The sequence below is a fragment of the Muscardinus avellanarius genome (genome assembly GCF_963383645.1).
Source record: "Muscardinus avellanarius genome assembly, chromosome: 15".
Classification (NCBI taxonomy): domain Eukaryota; kingdom Metazoa; phylum Chordata; class Mammalia; order Rodentia; family Gliridae; genus Muscardinus; species Muscardinus avellanarius.
This window is the reverse complement of record NC_137801.1, coordinates 67,109,558-67,132,386: the sequence shown is the minus strand read 5'-3', so window position 1 is coordinate 67,132,386 and position 22,829 is coordinate 67,109,558. Positions and strand designations below refer to the sequence as shown.

Sequence of the window (22,829 nt, the reverse complement as noted above, 5' to 3'; positions counted from 1 at the left end):
GGGGCTGGTCTTGAAACTGTTACCCTCCTGTCTTAGCCTCCCGAGTACTGGGATTACAAGTGTATTCCCACACCCAGCCCAGAGACCTTCTTTTACCAAAACCAAGATGAATTAGAGAAGATGAAAGTGATACTATAAAAATCAGATCCTGATGTTTTGTAAGAATTTTCATGATCAGAATTGTTCATGTTCTTCCTAACCACCTCATGATTCCCATGTCTGCTCTGAGTCTTTATAGCTTCTTCAATGAATATTGTTTGCAGAAAGGCTCCTAAGACCATTTTTAGGGTATCTTTATTTATTCTGTTTATAAATTTGCTTTCCTTACTTTGTAGGTTCCTCTATCTGCAAACTTTTGTTTTTTAAATGTATTCCTCTGTCTCCAAACTTTTGTTTTTTTAATTTATTTTGGTGGTACTGGGGATCGAACCCAGGGGCATTGTACCTGTGAGCGATACCCCCAAGGCATTTTTCTATGTTTTGTTTAAAGACAGGATCTCCTTAGGTTGTTGAGTGTTGCTAAGTTGCTGAGGCTAGTCTTGAACCTGTGATCCTCCTGTCTCAGCCTCCCAAGTACTACCAGCATGTGCCACCATGCCTGGCTTCCAGAATTTGGGGTTATCTATATAGTGGTTTCACATGGTAGCTGGCTTATTTATGATATTTAAATGCTATTTAATAAATATTCCATATTTAACAAATATTCCATAGACAAAAGTAGAAAATATTGCTTTGACTGAAGCTGTTAATATCTATCATGCAGATGTAAGAGCCATTGTACGGAAGCAGAGATGAGCATACGTGTTGGTACCTAGTGGGTACAGAATGTGCGGTGGCGATGTGCGTGTGAAGTTACAGAAGAATGTGGGAATGTAGTAGTTGAAGCCGGGCGTGGGGGCGCACGCTTGTAATCCCAGCAGCTGGGAGGCTGAAACTGGAGGTTCACAGGTTTGCACCCAGCCTCAGCTACTTAGTGAGGCCCTCTGCAACTAAGGAGACCCTGTTTCATAAATAAAGAATAAAAAACAGGGCTGGGGTGGAGCTTGGAGGTAGGATGCCCCTGAGTTCCATCCGCAGTACCGCAGCGGGGGAAAAAAAAGAACGTAGTCATTGCCTCCATATTTACTATAGGACATTGTAGGTCAGTCACCCCCAAATTCTTTTATTAGCTTATTATGTATCTGCTATTTAAAAAAAAATATATGTGCTCTGAGGCACAGATCTTAGTTGGAAATATAAAATCTTACTGTTTGAGCCTCCTGAAAATTCAGTTTGGCACTGACAAAATGTACTGATGCTCTCCACTCAGAAACTATAGAGGGGATCAGGCAGCTGCTGTCCTTGGTGATGAAATGGTTTCTTGTGGATTCTTAAGAAAAACAACTAGTTAAAAAAGCAGGATAATCTTGAGTAGAATGTTTGTGGCTACTGTTGGTATCTTCATAGATCTATTTGAACTTCTAGAAAAATACAGACTCCAGTATCTTAATGTCTTGAGTTCCTGACTGCCAGGCAGAGGAAATGTTTAACTATTTTAATCATGTTTCTGTGTCTCAGAAAGAAAGCCCTTACGAGAGGAAATGACAACGTCCTACCACAAAGTTATCTCTTATCAGTTATAGTCTCAGTCAATAATGATTTGTCAAATTTGGACATGTGTAAAATGCACCAGCTGTGTTGTTTACTTTGGAAAGGAAAAATTAGATGGAGCTGATAAAGAAGGAGTCATGGCTTTTGTTAGATACAGTCATTGTTAGCTTAGGAAAGTGTCCTTGGATCCCTCCCTACTGAAACCTAAACCTGTGGGGGGGGGGGGGGGAGACAGCTTTGACAGAGAGTTATTAGCATTTTAAATAGGGACGAAAATGTGGCCCTATTGCTGAGAGTCAGGAAAACCTGCCTTTTGTTCTGGTACTCTTGTCTGTCCCCCTGTCAGGGGTGACCAGTCCCTTCCTCACTTCAGGAACTCAGGTTCGATGGGGTCCTTGGTAGAAAAGACTTTCAAACAGCACCAGTCAGAGACAAACACAGAGGTTTACTTAGGAAATTGGGGGGTACACATTCAAGGGAGAAGGCGGGCCAGCTCAAGAGGGAGAGAGTGCCTTTGGGCCTCACAGTTCTTATTTTATAGGAGACCCCTATGAGGCCATGGTTAGGGGCGCCCAGCAGGGTGGAGGGCTGGACTTCCTGAGAACCCTCAGGTCCCCTGCCTGGATGGGTGGAGGTGGGGGTGGTCCCTGAGCTTGGCCTTCCTTATAATCCCTCCTTTTCTAGTCTCTGGAATCTCAGGTAGGGGAAGGGGCCATTATGATTAAGGGTGTGTGAGGATGAAGATTATGAAGTTGCTAGATTTTAAAACTCTAATTTCTGCTTCCTTTCCAATTTGTCTCCTTTGTTTACCTATGAGTTTTTATTTTTCCTATCCTAACTCACCCCCCTCACTTAGATTTTGGAAACTTGGTTCCTCCTCCTTGCAAACCTGCAGCATTCCTGCACGCAGGGCGCATGCTGCCCTTCTCCTTCTGCCTTTCTGTAGATGTGATTCTTTTTCATTAGTGGAAGCAGAGAAAACCCAGGGAGCTCAAAGCAACATGAGTCAGAGCATACTTGACATACCTTCATCCTCACAGCGCCCTTCTGGGTCCTCACAGCACTGTCCCTAGGTTCCTCACAGAGGGGAGCTTAGAGGAAAAGCATTTCTAAATACGAGGCTCTTTGGGAGCAGAGGGAAAGACTGAGGCAAAGACCGGGACCCATGTCCTGTTTGGCACGTTCATTTTTTGCCTAGATTCTTGATACAGCTTTCAAAACCAGTGGCCATGTACTTGGGAAGACTTTAGCAGGAGGGTGGTTCCAGAGACTAAGAAGTAGAGGCAATACTTAGAGCAGATGGCCTCTCAGAGAATAGATTTGATTCTAAATATGTGCTGGTGATGGGAGAAAAGCCTTTTGTCATCTCTCTCCAGGTATACCTTTTTTTTTTTTTTTTTTTTTTTTTTAGTTTGCACAGATAAACCAATATTAGCTCATTAGTTTCTTTCTTTCTTCCTTCCTGCCTTCCTTCGTTCATTCCTTCCTTTCTTTCTTTTTTCCTTCCTTCCTTCCTTTCTCTTTCTCTTTCTTTCTTTCTTTCTTTCTTTCTTTCTTTCTTTCTTTCCTTCCTTCCTTCTTTCCTTCTTTCTTTCTTTCCTTCTGTAGTACTGGGAGTGGAACCCAGAGGCTTTCTACCTCTGGGCTATACTCCCAGACCTATTTTTATATTTTATTTGGAAACAGGGTCTCACTAAGTTGCTGAGAGCCTCACTCAGTAGCTGAGGCTGGCTTCGAACCTGCGATCCTCCTGTCTCAGCCTCCCAAGTGCTGGGATTACAAGTGTGCGCCACCAAGCCCGGCTCCTTTCTTTCTTAAGAAAGGTGTGCTCACTCCTCTCCCTTTTTGGTACTGGGGATTGAACCCAGGGCCATTCTACCTCAGAGCCACACACCCAGCCTTTTTTATTTTCAAACTGGATCTTGCTAGTTTGTGATGGTTTCAGAGGGTAAAGAAAGTAAGTATTGTGCTAGTGAATTGGAAAATAAGTTGATATCATTAAGAAAAGCATCTTTGTTCAAGAATCTGTCACCCCCAAAGAGAAATGAGGTTTACTTTATAAAATAAGGGGGACTCAACTTATAGTCATGAGTGGCCTAACTCAGTCAAGAGGTGCCTCCTGCTTGTGTTTGGAGAGCCATACAGCTGGGATCCTGTGCAAACTGCAGCCACGTCTTCATTTTGATGATTTCTTTTCATATTTTTCGTTTCCTTTTTGTTTGTTTCTTTTTTTTTTTTTTTTTTTGGTGGTACTGGGAGTGGAACCCAGGGGCTTTTCTACCTCTGGGCTATACTCCTAGACTTATTTTATACTTTATTTGGAATTAGGGACTCACTAAGTTGCTGAGAGCCTCACTCAGTAGCTGAGGCTGGCTTTGAACCTTTGCAGTCCTCCTGTCTCAGCCTCCCAAGCGCTGGGATTACAAGTGTGCGCCACCACACCCGGCTGTTTCATGTTGTTTTGTTTAGCATTTTCCTTCAGCATTTCCTTTTATTCTTGTTGCATCCCTATATATCAACAGATAGCTTCCCTTTTCAGTTTCGGAAATCTAGGTCCAAGTAAATTATGGCTTAGTCCTTGTCAGGTCACATAGAAAATTCCTTTAGCACTGAGACATGACTCCAGTGTTCCCCTGAGCTTTTCCTTTTCCTTTTCCTATGGGTATCTAGGATTAACCAGTATACATTATTTGCAGTATAGTCTACGGATACTACTTCTAGGTTTGGCTTTTCCATTCATGATTTTACTTTTTGTTTGCAGTACTGGGAATGGAACCCAGGGCATTCTACCTCCGAGCTACACCCAGCCCTGCTTTTTTATTCCTTATTTTAAAACAGGGTCTCACTGAGTCATGGAGGGCCTCACTAAGTAGCTGAGGCTGTCTGCGAACCGCGATTCTTCTGTCTCAGCCTCCCAAGTACTGGGATTACAAGTGTGCACCACCACGCCCATCATGAACCTATTTCCTAGCATATTTTTATAATTTAATTGCACAATGACTTATGTATCACTAATTCTTGTGCCCTCTAGAAGTTGATGGCAGGCCAGTTGATTCATCTTGTGTGGCAAGTTTTGTTTTTGACCACCGAAACTGTTGTTTTTAAATGTCAACTACTATATATCTTAGAAGAAAAAAATATCAGGCCATCACAGTCTACTTTCCCTTTAGCGGCCCATGGCTCGAGATGTATTCCTATAGTCAATGCAGGACCAATACCTTTTGTTTCTCTTCTTTGGCCTCCATTGAATATATCTTCACTGCTCATTAATCTCATGACTAGGTTGGCAGAACTAAATGTAGGGGGCACTTACTTTGTTTTGTATTTCTCACTTAGCTGGCCTTTTTTAGTTTTGAACATTTGAATAGTAAAAATGCCTGTAGTCATTCTTAATAGCTTTGTTTATTTTTGTGTGTGATAATCTTGTATTCATAGGTACCTGGGGCCCAAGATTTGGTGGACTTCTCTCCTGTTTATCGATGTCTACACATATACTCTGTCCTGGTAAGTCTTTATCTTGTTCTGCCTTTTATTTTTTGGTAGTTTTTCTGTTTATTATAAGGCATGAAGAATGAGAAAGTAGAAGTGTTTCAAGGACTATTAATTAAAAAATAATCGACTCTGTTCTTGCTACCTGAAGCTTTTGTCTATCTTTGTCATGTAATACGCTATAGCTAGCGGCATTTCTACTAGTCATCAACAAACTAGTGGACTCAGTCTAGAAATAGTCACACATATATTCATATTCTGTTTTAAGTTTAATAATATAGTTATTTGCACCGGGCGTGGTGGCGCACGCTTGTAATCCCTGCGCCTGGGAGGCTGAGACAGGAGGATCGCACGGGTTCGAACCCAGCCTCAGCTACTTAGTGAGGCTCTTGGCAACTTAGTGAGACCCTGTTTCCAAATAAAGTATAAAGTAGGTCTGGGAGTATAGCCCGGAAGTAGAAAGCCTCTGGGTTCCACACTCAGTACCACCAAAAACAAACAAACAAACAAACAAACAAAGGATCATAGTTCGTGGACAGCCTCAGCTACTTAGTGAGACCCTCTTTCAAAAATAAGAATAAAAAATAAGACAGAGGGTATAACTCAAAGGTCAGATGTCCCTAGCTTCCATCCCCAGACCTGAGATATATATATATATATATTTTTTTTTTTTTTTGAAATTACAATAGCCTGCCTGACACATTAAACAATATTGTTAAAACCATTTACATTTTTATTCCTGATGCTAGTTATTCCTTTTGTACTTTTGAAAAAACAAAGTTTCTGAGGAGAAAATATATGAGTGTCAATAAAATTCTAAGAAATGGCCCCCTTCTCCATCTTGGTAGTATATTTAAATGCAGATACACAGATAAACACAAAGTGAGTAAAAAAAAAAACAACCCAAAGTTGTAGCATCAAGAAAGATAAATTGATGAGAGATGTTTATTTTCAATATTTTTATAGCAAAGTTTAGCAAATTTTCTATTAGGTCATTTTTAATGTTTGAGTAAGTCTTACTGCCCAATCCATTTTCTTCATTTATTTATCAAAATGTCACCTAATCATTAATCTAGATATTCTGGAACACTGCTCAATGGAATTTAATGGCCTGAAATATTTTGTGATAATCTCCATTAGTTTGAGAAAAGACCTACTGGCCTCGTTCCTCCACCCTGTTCCCTCCCACTGTTTCTTCTTCTCTTATCTCTACCTCTTCTCTCTTCTTTCTTTTCTATTCATCTATCTTTCCTTAGTATATGAAGATGAAGCCAGGTATGGAATGAGTGGTAACAAGGCATTTAAAATAAGTACACAATTTTTTTTTCCAATTTCAGGTATGGTGAATTAGATAAATCAAATATATCCTAGGTTATGAAACACGATTATAATCTTATATAAGTTTCTCAAATTTTATTACATTTTGCTCATTTATTTCCTATACATAACCCTACTTATCTCTTCTTCAAATATACTAATATGTTGAATATATGGTCATAGATGTGTATGTGTACTTGAAAAATGTCTAATAATTTTGTATATATATGTGTTTTTAATTTATTTAAGTGGTGTTATGCTATGGATTTAGTTGTATTTTTTTGTATTTTTGGTTTAGCACTATTTTAAGTATCTGTTTTATTATAGTTTGGCTCATTTCCTGACAATAATGTATGATAGCTAATTGATGGTTAACGTTTGCTATTTTTAATTATTTATTACTTTAGTTGTTTACACATTTTGTTGTAACAAAATCCTTTAAGGATTTGTGTGAGTTTCTATGGTTTCTATACTTAGGATAGAATTGATCAAAGGTATGATACTTAATTTCATTAATTTCAAATATTTGGTAACCTAATGGATATTGAATGGAATCTCTTTGATTTAATTTGCATATCTCTTATAACTGGTAAAAATTGTGCTGTTATTTATAGATGTACTTACCATTTAATGCCTATTTTTATGGTGTGTGTGTGTGTGTGTGTGTGTGTGTGTGTGTGTAGTTACTGGGAATTGAACCCAGGGGAATTCTACCTCTGAGCTATACTCCCAACCCGATTTTATTTTTATTTTAAAACAGGGTCTCACTCAGGTGATGAGAGTCTCACTACTTGCTGAGGCTGTCTTGCACCCGTGATCCTCTTGTCTCAAACTCCCAAGTACTGGGATTACAGGTGTGTGCCACCGTGCCAGGCTCTGTTGTGTTTCTTGTCTCTCTCTTTTTAAATTTTTGTAGGAAAGCAGAATTTCAGAAATTCCTTACATAGTATCAATATTGGCACTTAAGAATGTTGCAAATGTCTGCTTTTCCAGTGTGTCCTCAGATTCTAGGCTGTCTGCTTTATCAAGGAACAGAGTCCTTAATTTTGGTGTAATCAAGTCTGTCCATTTTAATCTTGTAAAGTTCATACTTGTTGATCTCTCTCTCTCGTGTTTATCTCACTGTCAGAGTATTCCTCTCATATTGTCTTCAATATTTTTCAATTCATATTTTCCTGACTCAAGTCTTATTATTCATTGATATTTTCAATAAATAATCTATTTCTCTTCTGTTTGAAATAGAATTGGAGAGGCAAGGATGCTTAAGTAAGTTAAGACTTTATGCTTAGAATGATTTCAATACACTGGGGGAGAAGTTACATTCTTTGAATGACTATATCCAGTAGCAGCCCTGTAACGCATCCCTTTTGTATGCTGGTTCTTATAAACTTTATTAAGATTTTATAATATGAAAGCATAAGAAGTTTCCCTCAAGTGAGAACTCTGTGTGTGTGTGTGTGTGTGTGTGTGTGTGTGTGTGTGTGTGTGTGGTATGAGGGATCGAACCCCCAGGGAATTCTATCTCTGTTTTATGCTCCAGCCCTATTTTATCTTTTTATTTTGAAACAAGGTCACACTAAGTTGCAGAGGGCCTTGCTAAGTTGCTGAGGCTGGTCGCAAACCTATTATCTTTCTGTCTCAGCCTCACAGGTATTGAGATTATAAGTGTATGTCACTGGACCTGGCTTCAGGTGAGAATTCTAACAGTGATTCATGAGGTTATTTGATAATTAAATAATTATAAATTAAAATTTTAATTGCACAGTTAAATGGCTGTATATCTACCCTAGGTTTCTCAAATATGAAGTGGCATAATAACTTGATTAATGCAATTAGAGACATTGAATGAGTGGTACCCAACTCAGTCTTTGACAAATAGTTGGCATCTAATAAATAGTGATCGTCTGGTGAGAGTTATGTTATCTTTGATGTTGATGGTTTGGAATGAGCTGGGCATGGTGGTGCGTATCTGTAATCGCAGTACCTGGAAAGCTGAGATAGAAGAACCACAGGTTCAAGAACAGCCTTGGCAACTTAGCGAAGTCCTCTGCAACTTACTGAGACTATTTCAAAAATAACAAAAAATAAAATAGAACTGGGATGTAGCTCTCAGCGAGAATGCCTCTGGGTTCAATCCCTGGCAAAACACACACACACACACACACACACACACACACACACACACACACACATGCGCGCGCACGTGTATATGGCATGAATTATATATGTGTACACAGGAGTTCTAGTCTCGAAAGTCTTAAACTGTGTAGAAGCTAGACATACTGGTAATTCTTTAGAAACAGTAAGCTCCAGGAAAGGAGATGGGCCTAAAACTAGCCATTTACAAGTGAAGTTTATGTGTTAGTGTTCTGTACTGTTGAAATATTGGATACTCAGAAAACTTCAGCTACAATTTGTAAGGCATTGTTTGCATGGCAGAAGCAGGCTTCTTCCCCTATTCATAGTGTTTTCTAGTTTTAAAAAAGTACAACAGTGCTGACTTCATAGTGTTTGGAGGCTAGAATTTGTTACTTCTCTGCTTTTCCTCATTCCCAAGTCACTAGTTTGCATTATTCCATGGTAAAGGATGGGTCCTCATAATAGTAACAACAAAGATATTTAAGTGTGTTACTTAATATAAATACTTAGAGTAGAATTTATCTTACTTTCTAACATAGTTAATATTAGCGTTAGGCTAGAGAAAAGAGGACTGAGGCGGGAATAAATCATCTTTCCCACGTCTTTCTTTTCCAATGCGTGCCTCTACTTCTACACTCTTCCTTTCTCATCGACCCGTCTACTCATCTTCCTTTATATTACTGCCCTGAGTCTCTATCTTACTGGACCTTTTGACTTGGGCTTTATCCTTTTTGCCTTTTAACTCTTATCCCCATTGTCTTCCTCTACGATATGTTTTTCTTTCTGATAGTTGTTGCCTGTTTTGGCCTCTGTGGGGCTGCGTCTTTGTGTCCCTCACTGTTCCCAGGGTTCTACCCTTGCCCCCTTTCTTTGTTTCTTGCCTTTCTTAAGAGATATAATCTACTTCTCATGAAGCACTTGTAACGTTCTTCTCTTTCTTTCTCTTGGATTGAACTCGGGGGCACTCTAACACTACACTACATTCCCAGCCCTGTGCATTTTTTTTTTTTTTTTAATGTTGAGACACTATTTTGTTTAGTTTCCCAGGCGGGTCTTGACCTGGCGATTCTCCTGTTTTAGCCTTCAGGGTAGCTGGGATTATAGGCATGTGCCAACATGTGTCTGGTTGAAGTGCTAATTACTTCAAAAGCTATATTTTTTACTCTACAATGTTCCCTTGAGCTTTACACGCACACGCACACACACACACACACACACACACACACACACACGACACATATAGTGGAGCTGTGAGTAGAGCTCAGTGGTACGGCACATGCTTAGATGCATGGTTTTAATCCCTAGCAACAAAACAAAACAAAACAAATCTATGTATTGAACCTAATCTTTTAGAGATTCCACAGACAGCAGAAATTTAATATCTCTGCATGCTTCAAAAAAAAAAAACTCAGTATCTTTTGTCCTTCCAGTCCCTTGTCCAATCTGCTTCTTTTGAGTTTCCAGGGGTCTCAGGTAATAATAGCATCATAGATTTAGTCACCAGGCAGAAACCGAAACTCTTATTTTTTTTTTTCCAGCACCATATTCAGACCTCCAACTCTTATAAATGTTACCTCTCAAATATAGTTAAACTTCATCTCAGCCTCTGTATTCCTAAAGTATTGTCCTAGTTTAGAGTCTTATCAGAATTATTAAAGCAAAACCGGGTGTGGTGGCATTCACTTGTAGTCCCAGCATTTGGGAGGCTGAGACAGGAGGATCACTGTTCACAGCCAGCTTCAGCTACTTAGTGAGGCCCTTTGCAACTCAGTGAGACCTTGTTTCAAAATAAAGAATAAAAAGTAGGGCTGGGGGTGTAGCTCAGAGGCAGAACGTCCCTGGGTTCCATCCCCAGTATCTCAAAAAAAAAAAAAAAAGAAATTATTAAAGCAATCTCACTACCTGATCTCCCTACCTTGTATCCTAAGCCCTTTACTCAGTTCTCACTATAAGTCCTACTGTTATTACTACATGTAAATTGAGCATGCATTTTGTCTGCTTACATTTCTCTAATTGGCCATCTGTAGAGTAAAATTTAGGAGTTATAGAGTATCTAGAAGTCTAGAAGGTCCACATTCTTGCTGCTTCCTGCCTAGCTCTAGTACACTGAAACGCTTTTGATTCTTTGAATGCCCCATGTCGTTTTATGCCTCTCATCCTTTCCTTATGTTACTCCTTCTGTCTGAATTATTGCTCCCATTTCCTTTTATTTTATAGATTCTCATTTTCCTGATGTTCCAGATTGAACTCAGTGGAGCCCCTTCCCCTTCACTCTAGCAGAGGATCAAGTGCATATTTGCATTAGTGCTCGCTGTATTATATCATCATATTCTAAATATGTTCCTTTTCTTCATATGTGAGCTTGTGTGGGGCAGGTGGAATATTTATTTTTTCTCATCATTTAGCATGTAGTATTAATGGTATATAATACTCAATAAATATTTGTTTTTGATTTTGAAAGATAACCACCCTCCTTTTGACCTGCAAATGAATCCCGTCTTCTAGTCTCAGGCAGTGTTATACAATATCAGGGCAGGGACTTACACGAGGGAAAACAGTTCTATTGGTGTCCAGCGGAAGGATCATAACATAAGTAACAAAAAGTTCTAATATTTTGTCATTTACAATAGTGTTTATCTGAACTTTTGGCCTGGAGGATAACAAGGCACACTTTGAATAAACATGGCAATATTTATTATTTTTAGTGAAACCGACCTTCCATTCACCCCCCTTTTATGGCCGTGCTGCTTATAAATTCCCAAAGGATTATTTGAAAAATCCTACTTATATCTGCCAGCCTTATCAGTAGGGCAGGAGTTCACGTATTGTAACAGGAGGTCAGATTTCGGTCATGGTCTTATAGATGGGGCCAAGCACCTGTAAATTCTTCCTTTGGTGACTAAAGTGAAGTACAATATCAAACAGGCAGTGAGACTTTTCTAGGAAGTGCTGAACTTTGGCAGGAAGGGCAAACTTTGGTGGGTGGGGGGGGGAGGGAAGAAAGTGCACAAAGGTCAGATAGTGGTTAATTGAGACTTCGTTCTTGATATAATAATGCAATGGAAGTGTGCAGGGCAAACGTAGGTATATTTGCTGGAATTGTTTTAAATAATTTATATGGTTGAATATCCACAGACACAGATAGGAGGGTAAGGGGCAGGGCATAAAGCATAATATTATAGTCATTAAACAAACAACATTTTTTAAAAAGGGAAAAATAAACTAAAATTTTACTCTTAAGGAAAGAATGAATAATACTACTAATAATAATCTGAGGCTCTTATATGAAGTGTGGTGTTAGTTAAAAAAAAGATGGATGGACTGTCTGTCTAATGAAGACAGAAACCAGTCTGACTTCCAGGCTTTTAAAAATCCTATTGAGCTAGTGTTATCTGCCATGTTTATGGACTCCAAGCTTCAACCCCAACTCAATTTGGACAAAGATTTGTGTGTACTTTAAGCTCCCTTACACACTGAAACATCTTTCTGAGCCTTTTCCAAATTCACTATTTACTTACTCTTCTATATATACCCTATAACAATCAGGGTGGGTGTTATTAAAACAGATGAGAGGGGCAAAGTTAAGAATATAACCATGACAGGAGGATCGTGCAGGTTCGAAGCCTGCCTCGCTGGTTTAAGAGACACTGTTAACAAATAAAATATAAAATAGGTCTGGGAGTGTAGCCCGGAGGTAGAAAAGTTCTATTCCTAGTACCACCAAAAGGAAAAAAAAATAAAAAATAAAATAAAAAAATATATATATCCATACCTCTAGTTTGTAGTTCTCATTTGTGATCATCTCTTTTTTGTTATCTTGCTCTCTAGTGATCTATATCTCTACTCATTAGCAATTTAGATTCCTAGATTAAAATTTGCTGCCCAAACATACACCTTTGATTTGTGTATTTTCCTCCCATGTGTGTTGTGCTCTTATGAGAGGTTTAAAGATTTTTGACATCGTGGGTCCCAGGATGACAATTATAGCAATGTATGGACTTTATTTATTTATTCATTTAGTAAATAGCTACCACTTAGTATTGCATAAATCACAAATACCTCAATTTTATCTAATATTCCTCCAATCACTCAAGGAGACTAAGAGCTGAAGACATAAGGGAATGTAGAATGTTGTGCAGGGAACTTATCACGACAAATGCTTCATGTTGGGGATGCAGCTTGAAGTAGAGCACTTGCCCAGCATGGACAAAGCCCTGGGCTTGATTCCCAGTATTGGGAGGAAACACCCCAAAACCAAACACAAACAAACAAAAATCCCCAAGCTTTCTCAGGATAGAGAGCTGAAATGATCACAGATTCTCTAGCAAATGCATTATTTCTTTTAAATTTTCTTGGGCAAGGGGCTTCTGAGGACTTAATGAAAGCTATGAACGCTTTACCCAGATGAATTGTGCACATGTACATGTAATATTCTGATGAGAATTTCAGAGTTTCCCCCAAGTCCTTGAATCTTATGCATAGACCCAGAAATGGAAGGTATAGGTGGAGTCAGGTTTCAGGTATCTGTTGACTGGACCCATGCCCCAGAAGAGTTTACCCCAATTCCTCTTGAGTATTCTCTGTTAAAAGTCTTCTAAAAACTCTCTACCATCTTGTGTTTTTCTTAAACTTGGAAGCCTTGCCAAAAATCTAAATATAAAAGCATATTTCAGAGTGACCTTATTTCTGTGACAAATTTTGATTCCCTGGGCAGCCATTATGCATGGCAAGTGGATGGCCTGTTCTTTTGTTAGGAATAAGTTAGTCTCTGTAGCTAAACTAAGAGTTTTGTCTCTTGAATGCTTTTATTTAGAAAGAATCAGAGCAGAGATTCAGAAATAATTATGAAAACTGTTGGTTAGTAATTGATCTTGAACTTAAATACTTTTCTCAAGTTTCAGAATCTTTTACTTCTTATTTGCTTTTGATAATATGTCTTTCTAGGGACTTCCTCAAATTTAGAAGTGAATGAGCTGCAGATCTAGAAGTTACCCGCAGTCTCTTCATAGTCCCTCATGGCCATTGCAGCAATGGAGGGTGGGGCAGGCAGGAATCTTCCTGGAACAAGCTTCCTCTACTCTCAGTCCAAGGATTTCTAACAGTGTGCTTTGTACTGGAAGCTGGAAGAAACTATAAAAGCCAGGCTCCTGTAACTATAGAGAATAGTGAGGGAAGGATTTGGAGAGCGAAAACGGGAACAGTTGCAAGCAGTTCTTAGTGACATGTGTTCTGAGGTTTAAAGGGAATTTCTTAATAAAATTACTTAAAGAACTTTGATAGAAATTGACTATTACATTAGGCACTTGGGAAATAATCGGAGCTGCTGGAGTTTTTAATCAAGGAAAAATGATTAGTGTTAGCTGAAGTTAGACTTCATGTTCATTTTGAGTAGTGCTAGTTGAAGGGTTGGTTCTATCCATTTGCAATAATATCAGATTTTATGTAACACTTTGCTGTTTGGCTTCACAAATTCAACTACATTCATTAAGTGACTTATTCATGTGACAGATATGGGGAAATCGCCTTATTAAATAGACTGCTCTTATTCTGAATCAGCATGAAGCAGCAGCCTTAGTCAGCACCAAGGAGAAGATTTTAGGGCTCTTTTTCTTGCATTCTTATCAGAAAGCACTGTAGCTATTTAATAACTAAATACATTTAGCTTCAAGTATTAGAATATGGATTTATATTAGAACATGGATTTGAAGTAAATCAGAAGGATTGATTGTGTTTCTGATAGTATAGTGATTGTTTTTTAAAATGAGACACTTTACAAACTAGTGAAGCCACTTTAGTTGTGTCTTGATATTAAGGCAGTTAGTTGGCAAATGAAAAAAAGAGTACATGTCAGCCTCAGCTTGTTTTTGCCACTGTTCTTCACCAAGCATTGATTTGAGTGCTAATAAATGGAGCAGTTAAGTTTTCATTAAAATTCATACTGCTTCCATAATGTGTGTGTGTGTGTGTGTGTGTGTGTGTGTGTGTGTGTATAGAACTATCGTTGCCAGGTATGGTGGTGTATACTTGTAATCCCAGGACTTGGGAGGCTGAGACAGGAGGATCACAGGTTCACAGCCAGTCTCAGCAACTTAGGCCCTCCACAACTTAGTGAGACCCTGTTTCAGAATAAAAAATAAAATAAGGCTGAAGGTGGAGGTGTAACTCAGAGGTAGAATAACCTTGGGTTCAGTCTCTAGAAACACACACACACACACACACACACACACACACACACACACACACAATCCTAGCTAGGTGTGGTGGCTCATGCCTATAATCCTATTACTCAGGAGGCTAAGCCCAGAAAGATCTCAGGTTTGAGGACAGCCTCAGCAACCTAGTGAAACCCTGTTTGAAAATAAAAATAAATAGGGCTTCAGTTTTAGCTCAGAGATAGAATGTCCCTGGGTTCAATCCCCAGTACCACAAAAACAAAAACATTATCCTGATTCTATTTTCGATGTTGGAAATACTGATTTATATTTACTGTACATATTGTAGCAAAACTACATTATTTGAACCCTTTCTGTTTTTCACAAAGGCACTTCAGTGAACATGAAAATATTGGTTTAGCCACAAACACAAGGAAGGTCACTTACTATTTTTATGCTAGGAATTTAAAGCAAGTGGGAAATGCCTATGTGCAAAATTCTAGGCATTTAGAGTTTATGATTTTTTTCTTATTTGATATTTCCAAAAATGATATTACACCAAGAAGGGGACAGAACTTTATTTTAACAGTAATGAGAGCATTGGAAATTATGTATATAGAACCGCAGTGTTGCCAGAGGCATATAGCTTAATGACTGACACCTCCTAGAAGTTGTTTCTGGAGATGTATTTGTAGGGAAGACTAGTATCATCAATTGATCTATTAAAAATAAATAAGATAAAAAAAGGGAGAAGTCCCATGTTTTAAGTGCCATTGATATTCGATGTACCACATTTCTGTCTTGGGCTTTTTGTAGTACATATTAGTATATACAAGCATATTTTGAGAAGATGTCAAAAAAAGTTCTAATACACTGGAAGATACAAAGATGATGAGGGTACAGATGCCTATATAGTTGAATTTTTTTTTTTGTGTGTGTGTGGTACTGGGGATGTAACCCAGGGGCATTCTACCTCCAAGTGATACCTCCAGCCCTATTTTTTATTCTTTATTTTGAAACAGGGTCTCACTGAGTTGCAAAGGGCCTAAGTAGCTGAGGCTGGCTTTGAACCTGTGCAACCTTCCTGTCTCAGCCTCCCAAATGCTGGGATTACAGCGTGTGCCACCATGCCCAGCTGAAATTTACTTTTAAGAGTTTTTGGTGAGTTTAATGTTTCAGAAAGTGATACTTGGACACAGTTTCTTTTGATCCTTTGTTCTTTTGTTTTCATTTAAAATTGTTTTTCTCTCGAAATGTCTATCTACTTACTTTCTCACAATAGCTAAGATAAATCCAAATTGCACCTTGAGAAGCCAACTTACAACTTAGAAGAGAGGCAGAAGCTCTTTGGTTTGTTTGCACGGTGATCTCGAGTACTTACTTCTGAGTCACAAGAATGTATTTGAAGGACTTTCTTTAGAGTTTCTTTTTTTTTTTTTAATGTGGAAAGTTTTGTTCTGAAACACTTGGTAACTCCCAAGTCTGTTTCTGACACTTAACAGGTTGCCTCATCGCTCCTGCCGTATCTCATGTCTCCCAGCTTCCCTGACCCACCAGGGCCTGGTGGACTTAGATAGGCAAACACCACATAGATCATCGAGAAAAAGCTGAGGGTGAGATACTTTGTGCACTGCATTGATAAGGACACAGGAAAAGCCATTTATAGTGATAACTTTCCTGCAGTATAGGCTAATGGGCCCTGGTTTGTAGTAGCTGTAATCTAACTTCTTATAATTGTCATAGTGCTCTTTTAACCTGGTGACCTTATTACCCATGGGCATATGTGTCATTTGGCCTTGACTAAAACAAGGGTAGGCGGGAAGAAAAGGAAAGCAAGCTGTTTAAAAAAAATTTTAGACATGCTTACATTTGTTTTTATTTATTTTTCTGCTGAAATTTATTTTTAAGTTTTATTTTACTTGACAGTGTTACGCATAATGATGTGGTGCAATGTGCCGTATTTGATACATGTATACATTGTACAGTGATCAACTTAGGGTAATTAGTCTATATAGTGCCACAGATATTTATTATTTTGGGGGATGAGAACACTTAAAATCTTAGCTATTTTGAAATATGCAAAATATCAACTGTGTTACCTTGTTGTACAATAGAATGCCCAAAGATATGCATTTGTGTTTAATGCTTACTTTGAGCGCTGACCTTTCCAAGTGTGATTACTTGTTTTTTAACAATACTCTCACCTGAGCAGCATTAGACACCACAATAATATGACAACTCCTTTTTAAACTCTGACAAAATAAACAAGAAAAGATTCATTTTCCACATATTACCCAGTAATCCTGAATATATGCTTGTAATCCCAATCTTGGGAGGCTGAGGCAGGAGGGATTACAGGTTTGCAGCATGCCACAGCTACTTTAGTGAGGCCCTCAGCAACTTAATGAGGTCCTGTTTCAAAATAAAAAATAAAATATGGTTGGAGGTATAGCTTGGAGGTAGAATGGCCTGGGTTCAATCTCTAGTGTTGCGCCCCCCCCCCCAAAAAAAAAAAGCTGGGCGTGGTGGCGCACGCTTGTAATCCCAGCATTTGGGAGGCTGAGACCAGAGGATTGTGGTTCGTGAACACCTTCAGCTACTAAGTGAGGCCCTCTGCAACTCAGTGAGACCTGGTTTCAAAATAAAAAAAATAACAAAAAAAAAATAGGGCAGGGGGTATAGCTCGGAGGTTGAATGCCCCTGGGTTCCATCCCCGGACCTGAAAATAAAAAGAAAGAAGAAAGAAAGAAAAGAGAGAGAGAGAGAGAGAGAGAGAGAGAGAGAGAGAGAGAGAGAGAGAGAGAGGAAGAAAGAAAGAAAAGTCTTAAGCCAGTTTCAATGGTATATGCTTGTAATTTTAGCTACTTGGGAGACTAAGGTAGGAGGATCATGAATTGGAAGACATCCTCTATCCTGGGCTACATAGCAAACCACATCACTTTCCCCCAAAGTCCTTAAAATATGCAAGTACACACATTCTTACCAGATGATCAAAATCGACATCAAAACCGAGTCTCAGATGGGCATTTTGTGACTCAGAATGTGATGCTCTGAAATTGATAGGGCATCACTTTCATAGTTCTCTTCCAGTATGGAGTGTGCCATTGGAATCTATTTTATGAGAAACCACCACAGAAACCTGTAATGGGGAACATTATATTAAAAAGAAAGATGCATAATTTTCAAAAATATCAGCCATAAAAGATAAAGAAAACCAAGGAACTACTTCAGATGAAAGGAAACTCAAGAGACATGACAACTAGATGCAGTGCATTATCCTAGATCAGCGATTCACAAACATTTTCTGTAAAGGTTCTGATAGTAAATATTTCAGGCTTTTTGGGCTGTTGGGTCTCTATTAGAACCACTCAGCTTTACTTTAACAGCTCAAGAATAGCCAGATATAGTATGCAAATGAGTAACTGTGGCCATATTTCAATATAACTCTTTACCCAACAGACACTGAGAAAGGTCTGGTCCATTGGCCATGGCTTGCTGACCCTATTCCAGATTGATTCCTTGACTTGAAGAAAAATATGCAATAAAGAACCTTTTTGTTTGCAGAAAAAATTGGAATATGGGCAATAATTTTGGAAAGTGTTAAAATTCCTGATATTGGTAACTCTTCTGTGGTCACACAGGCATTGTCCTTACTCTTGGGAAATGCACAATTAGGTATTTAGGAGCAAGAAAATCTGATGTATCCAACATATTTTTAAATTGTTTCAAAATACACATACATTTGGCCTTTCATATCCATAGGTTTCATATATGTGGATTCAACCAAAAGATTATCAGATTGTGTGTATGTATTTGTATATTCAACTTAATTGTACATGTATAGACATTTTCCATGTCATTTTCCCCTAAAAAACATAGTATAGCAATTATTTATGTTGCGTTAAGTATTATATGTAATCTAGTGATGATATAAAGTGTATAAAAGGATATTTGCGGGTTATATGCAAATACTGTGTCAGCTTATGTAACAAACTTGAACATTATTAAAAACAGTGCTCTGGATACTGAAGAACCACTATATGTATAAATTGGTTTGTACAAAGCAAGTTATAATGCATGCAGGGCTAAGTAAAGAGTACCTAGGGTCTTTTGGGTATATTCTTATATTTCCTAAAAACAGAAATTATTTTTATGTAAATGATTACAAGGGCATGTGTGTTTATAAATGCAGTTTTCATATATGTACATATCCATATAGAAGGAAAAATATTTTAAAATTTGTAGCTCCTTTAAACTCTCTTGATAGATCCCAATAACAAAAGAGAACTTAACTAAAATACGAGTTGAAAATGAAAGTCTATGGCTAATATAACAAGGGAAGCCAGCAGACATCATCGTTGGCCTAATCTGAATGGACTTAGTTACCAAGGCTGTAGTCTAGGGGCCAGAGGCTTTAGTGCGGTCTAAAAATGATGTTGGGAGCCACATTTTCCAGACTGTGAAACACAGGGTACCTTGTTTAGTCAGCACAGTTTAGGTCAAATGTGGTTATGAAAAACAGATGAATTCTGGTGATCAAGTTGTACTTTGACAAATATCCCATTGTTTGAACATGCAGTAATTTCTGAAAAATGTGAAGCAGCCTGGACTGCAGAGATTGAGTTCTCTCTTCTCAACTCCCTTGCCTGCTCGCAAAGGTCTTGTCATCGTGGGGAGTAGAAATAACAGGGCAGAAGTATGTTAGATGCTTCCCTCCCCCGTCTTTCTTTTCATTTTCTTTGCTCTACTGGCAAATGGAGTTCTGGGCAGGCTGTTTTCTCAGCTGGAGGTCTCATACTAATCTGGGCTTTGGGAACAGCTTTTTACTTCAGTTTTGTGGATAGTGGTATGTTCCAGTGAATTAGATACTTTGAGTTCATCCCATTGATAGAAAAATGGTACTGAAGGTTAGTGAGGCATTGTTATATTTCACAGTCATTCTTTTATTTAATGTCTCTTCTCACATCAATGGCTCATACTTCATCTTCTGTTTGGACAATTTGAAAAGCTACAATAACAAAATAACAGCTAGCCTGCGGTGGTGGTGCACACATAATCCCAGTACGTGGGAGGCTGAGACTGGGGGCTCACAGGTTTGTGGCCAGCCTCAACCACTTAGTGAGGTCCTCAGCAACTTAGTGAGACCCTGTGTCAAAATAAAATGTAAAATGAGGCCAAGGAAGGATGTAGCAGAGGTAGAATGTCCCTAGGTTCAACCCCCAGTACCACAGAAAGAGAATGATAATACTAATAATTCATAACAATCAGGCCACAGATGCTTGATGCAGAGAACTCTGCTTGCATCCTTCTTGTTTGATGGTTTGTTTTCTCATTAATGTGCTTATGTTGCATTGTTCTGTTTCTGCAGGATTTCATGTGGCTTCGCTCACTTTGTTCATTTCATCCATTCGATACTTATTGCATCTTAGAGTATGCAGGGCACATGGGCAGTCCTGGTACGTTGGACAGAATTTCTATTCTGGATTAGACTTGTGCTGGCCAATTTTGGCCTATAGAGCCACATGGAGTGTTTGATCACATGAAATGAAGATAGTATGAATTGAAATATGCTTTAAGATTCAAACCAGATTTCAAAGACTGATCACCTAAAAAAAGAAATGTACAATATTTTATTAATAATTTTTGTTAGCTCCGTGTGGTGGCACACACTTGTATTCCCAGCATTTGGGAGGCCGAGACAAGAGGATCTTGGTTGCAGATAGCCTCAGCTAATTAGTGAGGCCCTTTGCAACTCAGTGAGACCCTATTTCAAGGAAAAAAAGAATAAAAAATAGGGCTGGAGTATAGCTTGGAGGTAGAATGCCCCTGGGTTCTGCAACTCAGGAAGACCCTGTTTCAAAATAAAAGAACAAAAAAATAGGGCTGGGGGTGTGGCTCAGAGGTAGAATGCCCCTGGGTTCCATCCCCAGTACCACAAAATAAAAAATAAAAAAAACCAATTTTTGTTATTGGGCATGGTGGTATATACTCTTTTAATCCCAGTACTCAGAAGGCTGAGGCAAGAGGGTCACAGAAATGTTTGATTTCAGCCCGAGCAGTTTAGAGAGGCTCTCTGCAATCTAGTGAAACCCTGTTTCAAAATAAAAATCCAGGTGGGTGTGGTGTCACATACTTATGATCCCAGTACTTGGGAGGCTGAGAAGGGAGGATCACAGATTCAAGGACAGTCATAGGAAGTAGTGAGACTCTTGTCAACCTAATGAGACCCGGTTTCAAAATGAAAATAAATAAGTCTGGAAATGTAGCTCAGAGGTAGAAAGCCCCTGAGTTCAATCCCTAGTATCATAAAAATAAATAAAGAAATAAACAAATGAAATGGGCTGTGGATGTAGCTCATAGATACTGTCCCTGGGTTTAGTCCCCAGTACTACAATTATTTTTAATATTGATTGCATATAGATATAATATTTTTGCTCTCTTAGGTCAGATAAAATAGATTATTAAATTTAATTGAATATTGCTGCTCATCAGATGTGAATTATTGTATATCAACCTTAAGTGCTTTTCCTTTTCTCATGGTGAAGAAATTTCCTGGTCATTTTTATTATTAATATGTTTATCTCTTTTGGGGGGGTTACTGGAGATTGACCCCAGGGACATTCTACCTCTGAGCTAATCCTCAGCCCTATTTTATTTTTATTTTGAAATGGGGTCTCACTAGGTTGCTGAGAGTCTCACTACCCGCTGAGGCTGGCTGTGAACCTGTGATCCTCCTGTCTCAGCCTCCCAAGTACTGGTATTACAAGCGTGCGCCACCACGCCTGGCTTAATATTTTTTGTGAGAATGTCAGCCATGATTATTGAGCCCTCTTTAATTTTTCTTTCAAGTTTGATAATGGTCAGTACATCTTCAATATACCACCAATTCTTGTCAACTGGTATAGAATTTCTGAATATATTTAGAACCTTGGTAGATGTCTCTGGATACTCAAATTCATTAGAACAAGGTGCCATTTGTGAAAGTGATGGATATCGCTCAGGAATCTTGATGACATAATCCCATCAAGCCTGCTAGACATTTTATATTACTAAAAGTGTAAAGAAAATCTTCATTTTTAAGAGTAGAACTATATGCCGTTATTCAATATGATGAGTCATGAGGATAAAATACAGTTTTGTCCTCGTGCAGAACATTATTATACATTCAACTCTGAAGAAGGTAGTTTCTATATGACCAGTAAAAAGAACAGTCTGTAAGTGAGAGGAATGAAGATAATAGTGAGAAGGGAACAAAAATTCCAGCGTCAAAGAGCTTATGGCTAAGAGAAAAGTTTTTTTAATTTTTGTTCTGAAACAGGGTCTCACTAGATGCTGAAAGTCTGACTACTTCCTGAAGCGGGCCTCGAACTTGCGATCCTGCTGCCTCTGCTTCCCAAGGACATAGTACTCCTGAAGCCCTGTTCCGTTTCAGCTAGCAGATACACGAGTACAACCCTCAAGACAGCTTAGCTGCGAAAGCTGCCACAGCTCAAGAGAAAACCATTTTTTGTGGGGGGATGGGAGAGGGGGTACTGGGGATTGAACCCACGGGCACTCTACCTCTGAGCTACACCCCCAGCCAAATTTTTTATTTTGAAACAGTCTAAGTTGCGATGCTTCGTTGTTTTTTGTTGTGTTTTGTTTTTAAGCTTTTACAGCTACAGAGAAACGAGGTGAGGATAGTTGCATGCTTAGAGTAGACTGGGAAAGATGAGAGCAGTGTGAACTCCTATTTAATCTTGAACATTTAGTCACTCGTGAAACCGCAGGCAAGTAAGAAATGAAGCAGTACATCTTTAATACCCATTTGTAATGATTACTTTGTGTTGCTGAACTTTCTAATGTATTATGCTCTGAGGAGAATTGACTGGGGGGAAAAGGTTGGTGGCTGCCTGGCTGTGTCTTTTGAAAATGTTGTTGTCTTAATTCTCTTAGAAGATTGCCAAGATTGCAATGCCTTGCAGATGGTTTTATTTTCTAGAGATTTAAAGCTAAATCTTTACTATATACATTACAATGTATATGTACTAGCATCGAACCCCTGCAAACAGTTGGGACGATTAAAATCTTTTGTCATCAGGATCCCATGGTTTGGGTTAAGTTTGTTTCTGTTTAGGGGGGGTCATATGTGGTATCGGTGGC

At 38.7% G+C, this 22,829-nt stretch overlaps 1 protein-coding gene across 3 annotated transcripts in view; it reads left to right on the top strand.

Moving 5' to 3' along the window:
- EXOC6B (exocyst complex component 6B) overlaps positions 1-22,829 on the top strand; it is a gene marked incomplete at both ends in the record, with an annotated part of 525,714 nt that overhangs the window by 203,937 nt on the left and 298,948 nt on the right. For all 3 annotated transcript variants that reach the window (XM_080712088.1, XM_080712087.1, XM_080712086.1), the window contains one exon: positions 5,026-5,094. In XM_080712088.1, the coding sequence (XP_080568214.1) occupies positions 5,026-5,094 (69 nt within the window). The remainder of the gene's footprint in view (positions 1-5,025; positions 5,095-22,829) is intronic.